At 34.5% G+C, this 12644-nt stretch overlaps 1 protein-coding gene across 7 annotated transcripts; it reads left to right on the top strand.

Moving 5' to 3' along the window:
• The first annotated feature begins 659 nt into the window (after positions 1-659).
• Positions 660-8238, top strand: LOC125186816 (uncharacterized). Of its 7 annotated transcripts, none has more exons than XM_089059795.1 (6): positions 660-804; positions 2770-2839; positions 4873-5045; positions 5482-5595; positions 6297-6339; positions 7383-8238. In XM_089059795.1, the coding sequence occupies exons 1-6, from the start codon at positions 700-702 to the stop codon at positions 8033-8035; spliced, it is 1158 nt and encodes a 385-aa protein (XP_088915921.1). In that variant the 5' UTR covers positions 660-699; the 3' UTR covers positions 8036-8238. The 7 variants fall into 7 exon arrangements, with proteins under 7 accessions (XP_088915921.1, XP_088915920.1, XP_047939224.2 ...); XM_089059794.1 differs by having other exon boundaries at positions 4873-5112; positions 5513-5595; XM_048083267.2 differs by having other exon boundaries at positions 4873-5129; positions 7392-8238.
• Positions 8239-12644: the final 4406 nt, after the last annotated feature.

Below are 12644 nucleotides of genomic sequence, written 5' to 3'. Positions count from 1 at the left end.
AGTTGTTTTTTTTTTCTATCCAATGATTGTCATTTCTCAAAGGGTAAACCAAATAGCTTTACATTTTCCTTCCAAAAAGAATAAAATTATCTTTTCGCCAAACTATCACTTTAGATCAATAAGATACATAAAATAAGATAAGATTTTATTCTTTCTTATTTCATTCTTTTCATTCATTTTTTATCACTATTTTATTCATTCTTTTATCACTATTTTATTACTCCCTCCGTCTCATAAAAGTTGATACAAAACTTTTGGGCACATAGATTAAGAATTTATATTAAATAAATATGAGAGATGAAAAAAATAGAAAAGATAAGAGAGAGTAAAATAAATGATGGAATAAAATAAGAGTGATTAGATGTTTTGTCTTTTGTTAAAAAAGGAAATGACTCAACTTTGTTGGGACGAACTAAAAAAAATTACGACTCAACTTTTATGGAACGGATGAAGTATTTCTTATTTTACTCTTTCCATTTCTTTTTTTTTAATCACTATTTTATTCTTTCTATTTTACTCTTTCCCTTCCTTTTTTTTATCACTGTTTTATTGTCTCTTAGTTTACTCTATCCATTCTTTATTTTATTCTTTCTTATTTATTTTTTTTTTTAATTTTTTTTAATTTTTTTTTTACACACTTAAATAAAGCTACTAAGAAAGCTTTGAAACACAACGACAGGAAATCTGGGTGAATAGTTGATGATGGAAAAGGAAAACAAGGTCAATCTACCGTTCAAGGTTGGTCAATTGGCGGAAGTTAGGACCTTCGAGGAGGGGTTTCGCGGTGCGTGGTTCCGATGCAAGGTACGCTAAATATGTTCTGGATTTCGCACTCATTACTTATTTTCTGTTTTATGTAATTTATTTTTCTGAAATGCATTTACTGTTCATACGAATTTAGAGGGAAAATGGTGAAATCATCACGTGCTCAGATTTTCATTGAATATACGTATTTGGCTTTATTAAGCTTTCAAATTGCTGCTCTCAGAAGTTTGTATACTTTAAAGTGTCGCATTAAAAAGGGATAAAAATTTCCACAATCATGTTTTTGGATTTCAAACATCTCGAGCGAATTGGTGGAGAATATTTCAGGGCTATTACCTATTAGCTACACTTATGGTCTTGGGCAAACGCATTTTCGGGTAGTGATGTAATTGCAGAATAGGATTAGTTTCTTCTGTAAACTCTGACTGGTGTTGTTTTTTGGGCATATTTCGTTCACTGTGACTTTACTTTTACTTTTTATCAGTAACATAAGAGGTTTCACACTTCATCAGGTATTTGCCTGGAGAAGGCTCCTTCTCTGCTTGTGTTACTTGTGTATCTCTTCACTGTTCAGACTGAGCCTAGGCAAATGATGCAGATATTTCTATTTAGTCGAATTTGTTTACATGAGTTTTGTCGATTCTTGCTTCTTGTGCTTTTTATTAAGTTCAGAATTCTTTATTTGAAGATTTTCAAATTATTACTTGGATTGCTTTGGGATACTCCCTCCGTCCGCAAAATGTTGTCCACATTTGACTTAGCGTGAGTTTTAAGAAAAGTGAAGAAAAGTGAGTAAGTAGAATGTGTGTTCCACATTCATATATTAGTTTTATAATAGAATGTGAGTGTAATGAGTTAGTAGAAAGTGAGATCCATATACCAAAAATGAAAAAAAGCAAAAGTGGACAATATTTCATCAACGGAGAGACTACTTACGAAAGTGTTTTGGGCAAATATGCTTAGGAATGTACTGGTCATTTATCTCAATCTTGCACTTTTGAAACTTTTGGGGGAAAAGAAGACTTATTTTCTTAATTCTATTATTTTGTGGGGGAGGGCAATGTTGTGTTGTGCTGATTTGGTTACAAGCAATCCCTGCCTAAGAGGTCATGTTTATTGTTTTAATAGTTGATATTTACATTTTTTATTATTTTCTAATATTTTGAATTTATGTATACATATATTACTAATATTTTATTAATTAATTTATCGACCGCCATATCAATGCATCCCTGTGGCAGTTTTTTGGCTTACCGCCGTAAGCTGCCATACGCCATCCATAACATTGGTTTGTGTCTTGTGTTATTGACTTCATTTTTATGAGTTTTATTTATATTCTCCACACTTGCTTCCCAAAGGCATGTGCCTTAGTGGAACACCTAAGCTTAGAAAACTTAAGACCTTAATGTCGCTTTTGATTGAATCCACAGTGTTCTATCCCAAAACCAATTGGTATTAGGAGAAGTGGTCCATGAGACTTATACAATGGTTTTTGTTCTCTTTTTGCATTGACGTGTGATATTGTTATAATTATTTTTGTTCCATTTGTCTACACCTCCCCAAATTCAAGGTGAACTTGGAGGGGTTGGAGATTCTTTTTTTGATCGAGTTGGACAAGCCCTATATCAAATTGACCCAGATTTAATATCCATATATATATAGATATATATATGAGTCAGTCATTTTTCATTTCAATCCAGATATCTGTTGGGTCAGTTAAGTTTTAGGCAACCAACCCAATTTAATACCATGATAGACATCCGCTCTGATACCATGATAGAAATCCATGGTTCCCATCCTAAAACCGATTGGTGACAAGAAAAGTGACCCATGAGACTTATATAGTGCTTTTAGTTCTCTCTTTACATCGACAAAATATATTGTTATAATTATTTTTGTTCCATTTGCCGATACCTTTTATATTTGATATTCATGTATTGTTTGATGATTTTGATCAATTTTGAGCATATTGTACTTACTTGGATATTAATATCCTTCTATCAGATTCAGAAGATTTGCAAGAAAAAGGGAATACTTATACATGCCATAGAATATATTGACTTCAGCGAGGAGAGTAAGTCTCAGAGTTGCCTCTTGTTAATATATGTTCTAAGTGGTTTAAGATTGTACCTTTTCTACTATATACAATGTTGTTAGGGGCGCGGGGAGCGCGCTCCATGAATCGAGGCGCACTAACACATTAGAGCTCTTCTATTCCTGATATATTCAAAAAGAATTTGAGTAGAACAGGGAAAAATTAATTGAGAAGAGGAGAAGAAGAATTGAGTAAGGACTAAGGCTGCAACGTTATTATATTTGGAGAATTGAAAAAGTTAATACTCCCTCCGTCCCATGCTAGGTCGTAAATTAAGGATTCAGTAATTAGTATAGTCAAATTAGTATTTTAAGTGTAATAGGAAAACACTTAATAAAGGAACACCTAATTAACTCTAATATCTTAATAAAATACTCTAGTTATTGTTTAAAATAGAAATAATGCAAGTAGTTCGGGGCGGGCTGAAAGCCCAAAATAGAAAAGTGCGAGTACCATGGGACAGAGGGAGGGAGTATTTTTTAGGATACTTTTGTGGATTTGAAGGAATCAAGATCAGGGAAAGATTTGAACATTAATTATAATTGAGTGGTTTTAGGAAAAGAAGATTTGAAGGGTCTAAGGTTTACTGATTTAAGAAACTAGGCGCCCCGACCGCCTTAGGTTCGGGCCAGACACCTTGTGGTGATTCAGTTGGCACCCTGAGCGACTGGGGCGCGAATTTAACATAACTAACTTTATCCCTCCTAACTTTGGGAGCGGCGGCTGGGTGGTTGGGGTTTTTGGAATTCATGTAGTGGTGTCTAATTTTTTTGCTAGAAGTAGCGGCTATGGTCTCTTGGACTCCTGTAGTGGTGGCTATGGTTTCCGAAATTAGGCCCAGTTTGCTAAATATTATTTACTGTTAAAGGACATAAATGGCATTCATTTAGTGACATTAAAGACATCTATAATCTTAATTATGGTGGTGATCAATCTCTTGTAGATATTAATAACTCTCTCCATCCGCGAATAGGAGTCCCATTTCATTTTTATCATAAATGGTAATAGGGCCCACATTGCACTCACATTTCATTTAAAACTAATACTCCCTCCATTCCTCACTGAGGCATTTCTTTTCGGCACTGGATTTAAGAAAATGAGGTTTTGTTTGTTTAGTGGAGGAGAATAAAAGTAAGAGAGGGAATAAAGTAGAGTGGAAAAATTAAGAGACAGAATGCCAAAAAAAAGAAATGACTCACTTAATTTGGGACATCCCAAAAAGAAATATGAATCACTTAGCAAGAGACAGAGGGAGTATATACAAGTGAGTAACTGTTGTTAGCACTTCTTAAAACTCGTGCCGTAAAGAAATAGGACTCCTATTCGCGGACGGAGGGAGTAACTTTTATTACAGTTAGTATAGAGTGCTATGTCTTAATTACATCTATTTATTCAGATTTTAGTACTCCCTTCGTCCCACAAGAGTATGCACTTTTGGTTGGGTACGGGTTTAATACACAATTTGTAAAGCAAGAGAGAGATAGAAAAAGTTAATAAAGTATTGTTAGTGGAGAATGAGTCTCACCTCATTAGAGAGAAAAGCCCAGGCACGATACATGTAGAACAATAAAGCACATATATATGCGGAGAAGTATATAGACATAGTAGAGAATAGTTGTGGGTGTAGGTATGTTTCATTACTCAACATAGGCCACATATATATAGTACTCCCTCCGTCCTTATTTATATTATTCTCTCTCTTATTTTACTGTTTCTCTACTTTAATTATTTATTATCAATTTTCCAAAACGAGTGCTCAAAATGAAACGCCTCTACTACAAAGAGGGAGTACAAGAGACTAAGCTATACTATGTCACACCACCGATGTGGGATACTTATATTCTTAACTATACAAATCATTCATTAGTAGGAATCTGGCTGTAGAAGATAATTGTCACAGATTTTCCTTGTACTACAATGCTCCAATTTCCTTCGACATTTATATTTGTAGATTCCATTTTCTTACATGTACAAATAACCTCTTTCCATTTGGTTTTTGTTGCTTTCTGCAGAAGTAGACTGGACAAAGCTATATCAGGTGCCTCCTTATTATTCGGGGATCAGAAAAGGGTATTATGGAGAATTGATGGTGAGGCCACCTTACCCACCTCTATATAATGAGAAGGAAATGCTTCATGTCGCTGAGATCTCAGAAGTCACAGTAATTGCCGGTGATTCTTGGAGGGTGGGTAATTTGGTGGACTGGTGGAATAGTGACTGTTATTGGTCTGGACATATAACACAATTATTAGGTGATGACAAGGCCCAGGTATTAATTATGGAGACTTATGTTAAGCAATGTTAGTTAGTCCCAAATCACAATATACTCTGGTTACTGAATGTTCTATTTAAAATTCAATACTAGAACCCAGCTACTTTCTATAATCTTTAATCATCTACAAGAAGAAAGGAAATTGAAAAATAAAAAAAATAAAAGGGTATATGGTAGGATAAATGATAAATAAGGCAACGGACAGTTAGCTTTTAGTTATAAGATGTTGCAGTTTAAGATGCAAGGATGAAAACCTTAGTTCTAGCCGAATTTTGAACTGTGTAACGATTATTGTCATGGTACTTAATACTAACCTATTTTCGTTTATGTGCGGTTGCTTTCTCTTTAGATCGAACTGACACCCCCACCTTATGGCGAAGGTTCAACATATGAAGTGCTTTTCAAGGATTTACGTCCATCACTAGACTGGTCTCCTGAACTTGGTTGGACCCTACCTACTCAGGTTTGTCATCTCTTCTTTGTGGATGTTGTATTTGTTTATTTCAAAAATTCATTCTTGAACTTCTTCTAGAAGTTCATCATATAAGATATATTCAAGGATTTACTTCCATCATTAGATTGGTCTTCATAACTTGGGTGCTTCGGACTTTCATTCTGTATCCAACTTCTTCTATAAATTGATATAGATATGTGTTATTATACTTTTTCTTTAAAGGACGGAGGTAGTATGTACTTTAATCTAAATTACCACATCCTGATATGTCTTTCATGTGCTTTTTCATGGAAATTTGGACACAATTTGAAGAAATGAGTTTAGTTTACTTGGCGCAGAACTGGTTTTGACTGTTTCTATGTAGTTATCTACTCACATTAAGGTTGCTCTAACAGATAAATTTGACAGTAGAGGTCTATGTTAGGAAGTTGAGTTGTATAAGCAATTCATTAAGATTTATTTGGAGTGCAATGTTTTTTCTTAGGATGTAGCTTTATGTAGTAAACTGCATAAATATCCATGTTTGTAACTTTCTAATTTGTAGAAGTGTCTGCCATTTGACTTTTAATTTCTCATTTATTGAAAATTATTAATCATCTAATTGCACCTTCAACATTAAAGGCTTGTACATGTACAATATGATGCCCTACATTCTTGATGTATTTTTATACTAATACAACAACCTTTCTCATCCTATTCGCAAATTGCAGGAAGGTGACATTTGTTGTCGTGTTGTGAAACCTGTAAACCAAGGTATGATGAAACAACAATGAACTATCAGCTAGTTTAAGAATGGAGTCATGTTGAATAGGTGTGGGATGTTAATTTGTAGGCATGACCCATGAGCATCAAATGTTATATGCATGTCTATTATGCCTGATATTTATGCATAGTGTTCTCATACTTTAGGTCTCAGATTATTATTTTAACCAAACCTTTTCCCCTGACATGAATTTATGGAATAGGGTCATCCTTCTCTTGGTTCGCCGGGTAAGACAATCCTTTATTGTTTAACTGGGAACACTCATCTACATATTTACTTCTGGAGTAGAGCTACAGATTTAGCATTTCAAGGATTGTGGCATTAGATGATAGGTGTTATATTTGAGTAGTGATGATCGATAGACAAAGTGAAGAACAAGATGTAAGCACTGTGTATATAAGAAGAATGGAAGATACAACAGATGAGAATAAACTCACACCTCAGGGGGTTCTAGGAAGTACCTAAGCCAATTACAATTCGTAATACGGTTATAATGATGAATCTAATCAACGTGACAAGTATACGTATCTATTCTACTCAATCTTGGTTGCTGCAACTTCTTTCGGTTATTGTGTCTAACTGTTACGTTAACTTCCTTTCACTACTCCAGTTTATTATCTAACTTCAGCTAACTAGCGTGGCTTCTGTTACAACTGCTTCACTTGAAGTTGGTTTAAGTGCTCTTTAAATCCTGCTTTCCTTTCTTTCACGTTTCTTCTTACTCTTCTTTCGACCTTCAGTGCATGTAACTGCATCATAGAACATTACTAGAAATCAGATTGGCTTAGAACTGAATACTAGAAATCATTGTTCTAGATCTGTGCGGTGTTTCTGATTGCCATTTGGGATATTGTCTCCTAGCTAATCCATATTTGTATACTTGATTTCTGTATGCAAACAATCAACTTGCACTTCTGTTTTAATTTTTAAATTGTGATTCTTTACTGCATTAACCGCACATCACTTCACCTCTTACTTAGCTCCATATGTTTCGGACTCGAGGCATTCTATTTTTTGATAAGCTGATGTAAAGTCATTGCAGTAATTGACGAGGGAATTCGAGTTGAGGATTTGCACAATACCGGTCAAGAAACTGAGGCCAGTCGTAGGTCAGCTGGTTCGTTGTTCTCTTCTCCAGCTTCCTCCAACTCAGCCGTTTCCAATATAGCAAAAGGCAGAACAACTACAGAGAAAAGGACATGTTTGCCGAGGAAGACAATCTCTAAGAAACAGATGCAGAAAACAGAAAGCGCTAGACAGGGAGCTGGTGATAGCCGCACAAGAAAAACAGGACAGGTGGCGGCTGATTCTAGGCAGAAAAGGACGTGTTCGCCAGGGAAGATAATTTGTAAGAAACAGAAGAACAAAAACGAAAGCCCTAGACAGGGAGCTGGTGATTGCAGCACAAGTAAAACAGGACAAGTACTGGCTGATTCTGGGAAGCAAAGGGCTGAACTTGCAGCTGAAAGCACTCTAGAGGAACAAAATCTCGATTATTGCCGGGGAATGAGTGGTCGCCACGTTCTACACTCAAAATGCTCCGACCATGCTGGTATGGAAGCAGCAATCTTTGACTTGGAGCAATATTTGAACAAGATTAAGTGGTTGAGGAAGCTTATGCAATACGGAACTTCATCGGCTGGTGCTCAGATGCCTCATTGGGAATTTGTGGAGCAAGTCCATTGAAACCCAAAAGTAAATATTTGTATTGAATGTATGCATTTGGAGTTCCTTGGCAAATATGTTTCCATATATCAGTGGCTCTACCAACTTCATTCGTGATTTTGTTGAGAACAAAATTGATAGTTACATGCTATTAGAGCTATATTTCAAAATTGATATTGCTACATTACCAATTTATAGAAAGGAGGGTACTAGATTTTTGTCAATCAGTATGTCATTTACACTTTGATTTTATTGTATGCATACATTAGGCTATTGGAGTGAATGTTTCATCCTCAATGGTGGGTTGCGGATGCGATCCGGAGTAGACGGGCTGGGAGGGTAAGCGTTGCTAGAGGGCTTGGGCGAGATGCAGTATAGAATGCATATCCCCAGTAGAATAGAAGCTTATATATCATCTGATTTCAGAATACTTTTTGAAACTAAATAGCTTGCTTTTTTTCTTCGAGAAGAGCGACAACAAGGAAGGTTAACTCAAAGTTGAGAATTTTATCCGAAGTTGGAAGATCGTACTTGATGTGGACTTTATTTCTGATATGTTAATGTGGGATACACATTAATCACTCAAAAGTATTGTTTTCATGTTTTCATTAAAACTTGCACTTATGATTGTTTTCAAATTACTATCTTGCCACAAATAATTAGTTTTATGTTATTTATCTGTTTGGTTATTGCAAATGAATGAATCAAATTAGGTACTATTATGATCCCACATCCTACTCATACTAATTTACTTATTAGAATGGATCGTGAGTTATCGACGGCGTTGGTTGGTCAATGGACCGTGAGTCATCCTAGTATTATTATTGAAACTTGGTCAAAACAAATCATTTAATAGTTACCTAGTATTAACATCCTATGATTAATTAAGTTAATTAAAGTAAATAGAATATGAAATTTAAGTTAATTAAAGTAACTAAAGTTAATTAAAATATGTTACATTATGATTAATATAAAGATTAACAAAATTATGTTGATTAAAGTAATTTCACTAAATTTGTTCAGAAGAAATTAAAGTAGTTACACACGAAAATACATGTGTATAATACATACATTAATACACCATAATAATCCATAGAGTCCTAATAATGTTATCATATTTTGGTATATTTCTAAACAAAGAGAATGTCACAGGTGAGCATCTATTTTTACTGGTTAAATAAATATTGATTGGACATATCATGTCACAATGTAACCTTGATATATCTTGACTAGTGAATTTTTTCTCATGAATATGAGACTTGTTTATCAAAAGAAATACTCTTCCTGTCTCATTAGTATTGAAACATTTCTATTAGACATGGAGTTTAAAAATAAATATTCAGTAAAAGGAGTGAGGATAAAGTAGAACAAAAATAAAATAAAGAAGTAAAGAAAATAAAGTAGAAGAGATCAAGTAATATGTGTGTGTGTTGACCTATTAGAAGAGTGATAATGTTTAAGAAGACCAAAAGTATTGGATTCGAGTTCATCGTGATATAATCTTTAAAATTTATATTAGTTTGCCTATAAAAAAATAAAGTAGAGAGATTAATTATTTTGGATTTTATCAAAAAAAATGGCTCAATTTTAAAGAGATCACGGGTTCAAATCCTACCACCCGCCTTAATCCATAAACCCGGTCGAGCAGGATTAGTCGGATTTCGCCAAAGGCGGGTTCGAAACAATTGTGGTTAAATAAAAAAAACAGGAAAGAAATTTACTGTAAATCGGGTGAATTCGCTTAGTTTTCAGGCTAGGATCAAGCTATTTTCAGTTTATAGGTCAACCTCACACAGCTTTATTTTTTTCAAAATATATACTATTATTGGTCATAACCCACCCTTTTTGGTATATTCGAATCAATTTGTCGATTTCACATTGTATTCACACTCATGTAAGAAAAATAAGTGATGACCATTTGGTCATAACACACAACTCTCCTTTTACACACTGTGTTTTAGTGAATACACACATAACATATTTGTAAGAATTGAAGAAGTTTTACCTGAAATAAGTGATGAACTTGCATATATATTACACACTAATCCACCATACAATTTTAAACTAAATGCAACATATTAATTTGTGCATGGTTCCAAAGAAAGCATCTACACGAATTACTATATGTATCGCTGAAAACAATATGCTCTATCCAAACACAAAAACAAATCATAAACAAGATCAAACTACCCAAAAGATTATGTCTTTCAGCATGCTCCAATTTAAGACAAACTCGAGATGCCATTTCTCGAAACCAACAAATCTTGAAAGACAAATTCCTTTTGTGATCAACATTATTGTTATTACTTTATTTATAGAGGAAAAGGCTCCCCCTAGTTTTCTATTCATAATTCGTTGTCCACTTTTAACAATTTGTAAACCGGGACCATCCCTCCATTGTCCCATCTATCATCAATATGTATCATCATTCTATTACTATTCATGCTAGTCCACCTCAGGTATATTCATTTTTATTCAATCTCATGACATTTGTTCCTTTGGAATTAATTTTAAAGAGGATTCACTTTCTTGCTCGACGTCGCTGTATTAATCAGTAATCAATCCCGTAAAATATTAGTACGATTTTTTTATTGGTTGGAAATATTAGTACTACCTCCGCCCTATAAAAATAACACATTTGAAAATAAAATAGTTTTGAATATACAATTAAAAAAGCATGAGAAAGATATAAAGAAAATGTAATTGACGTAATTTAACGGAGAATGAGCCTCTTGCTTCATTTGAGAGAAAGAAAAGTGGAGTAAAAAATATTCCAACATAACAAAAGTGTTGGAAATACAATATGAAAAAGAAGTACTACATTCGTTCTCTAAAAATAATACTCAATTTGTCCTATAAAAATAAAAACATTGGGAATGTATAAGAATTATTGCACAATTGATAAAGTAAGATGGAGAATGAGAAGGGTAGTTAAAATAGTGCTAGTGGATAGGAGGACCCACGTTAATATTAGTGTTCTGTGACGGACCTTAGTGGTATAAGTTGTAAATAAATTGATGTGTATGCATAGTGAGTTGGGGAGAATTTTCCATAAATGGAAATTGACTATTTTTACTGGACGGGCGGAATGAAAAAATGACCGTACTTTTATGGGACAGAGGGAATAACTTATTTTTATTTTGATCAATTCCTTAAAATTAGAAACTTTCTATTCTATAAAATTTATTTCTATTTGATATTAAACTCATTCTTAATTAACAATACTTTAAATTTTTCTTTTTTATTTCTGTCATTCTTTTATGTAATTATTTATGCATTAAAACTTACAAAAGTTTCTACTTTAAAAGTCAATATATTCATACGTGACGAGGTGTTTGAAGAGTGTGACATTTAGAGTTTGATGGTCAGCGAAAGAGTGTTCAAAAATTAATAAAGAAAACCCTCGCTCTAGGAAATCCGCTAGACACTGGGTCTAGGAACTTAGAGAACCTTGAGCTACCTGTCGTTGGGCACACAATCACTACCTTAACTCCCCCTTCAAAAACCCTCAACCCGCTTTAGCTAAGAAAACTAGTACAGGGAAGTAGGGATCGAATCCACAGAGATGAATGCGCAAGTAAACATGTTCAAAGACTTGGGAACTATTTTTTTGGCTGCTGCCACACAATTTTTGGGGTTGAGCTTTAATTCCTAGACTTGGTAAATGAAATATTCTACTCTAACAGCTAGATCTAGGCAGAGACATAAAAGCATGCATATTAACCGAAATAAAGCGAGACAATTACTAGATCGAGCGAACAGTTTCCTAAATTAACCTAGACTTGGGAAAGAAACTAGACGTGGGGACCATTTCCTGAAAAGGCAGAGTACGACTGAAAAGCTGCAAAATAACTAACTAAAGGACTAACTAACAGCGACATCATCTTCTCCAATATTTATCACGAAACAACTAGTTAAAACAAAGCAAAAACGAAGATCGAAGCAAGTAACGAAATTAAACTGAAAGAAATGAAGAACAAGTAAAACTAGAGCAGATCTACGACTACTAGACGAGGCAAAACAAGAATGCAGAATTTAAATAACAAAATCAAGCGAAAACAAGCAGATCCATCCACGGGACGCTTAAAATCCACTCTGGATCCAAGCCATCCACAACAACCAAACATCATTTCCACCTCCGATCCTCACAAGTCTACGTAGATTAAACCGATCAATAATAAATTTCTTACAAAACAACTCCAAACTCAGATCAACCAACAATAATCAGCAAATCAAACCAAAAACAACACGATAAGATAAACGGAACAAAAACAGCGATATCCATTGCAAAGTACGAAGTATCCAACGATAATAACTGACAGAGCCGAGCCTCGAACAGCGAGGACTCGGCGAGTACGAGAAATAAACAGAAAAAGCAAAAGATGATTGTTTCTTCGCCTCCGTAGAGACGGTGTTGCGACACTTATCGAGCTGAAATGTGAACCCCCGCACCAAATTCCCCGTGAGTGTGTGTGTAGAGAAGTGAAAACTAAACTAAGAGCTAAAAAAGTGATGATCCTCATGCCAAGCGCATGCTCTTATTTATAGCGGACAAAGCTTCTAGACTGTTCATGCATTCTCCATTTTGCCCTCTGATCTGATGTTCCTCAGTCTATTGGCTTTTCCTTCT

Source organism: Salvia hispanica, chromosome 5 (assembly GCF_029641045.1).
Source record: "Salvia hispanica isolate PSC_SH4W2 chromosome 5, Shi_PSC_v1, whole genome shotgun sequence".
In the NCBI taxonomy this organism is placed as follows: domain Eukaryota; kingdom Viridiplantae; phylum Streptophyta; class Magnoliopsida; order Lamiales; family Lamiaceae; genus Salvia; species Salvia hispanica.
The sequence above is the reverse complement of the archived record's forward strand: the minus strand, read 5'-3'. Positions and strand labels throughout refer to the sequence as shown.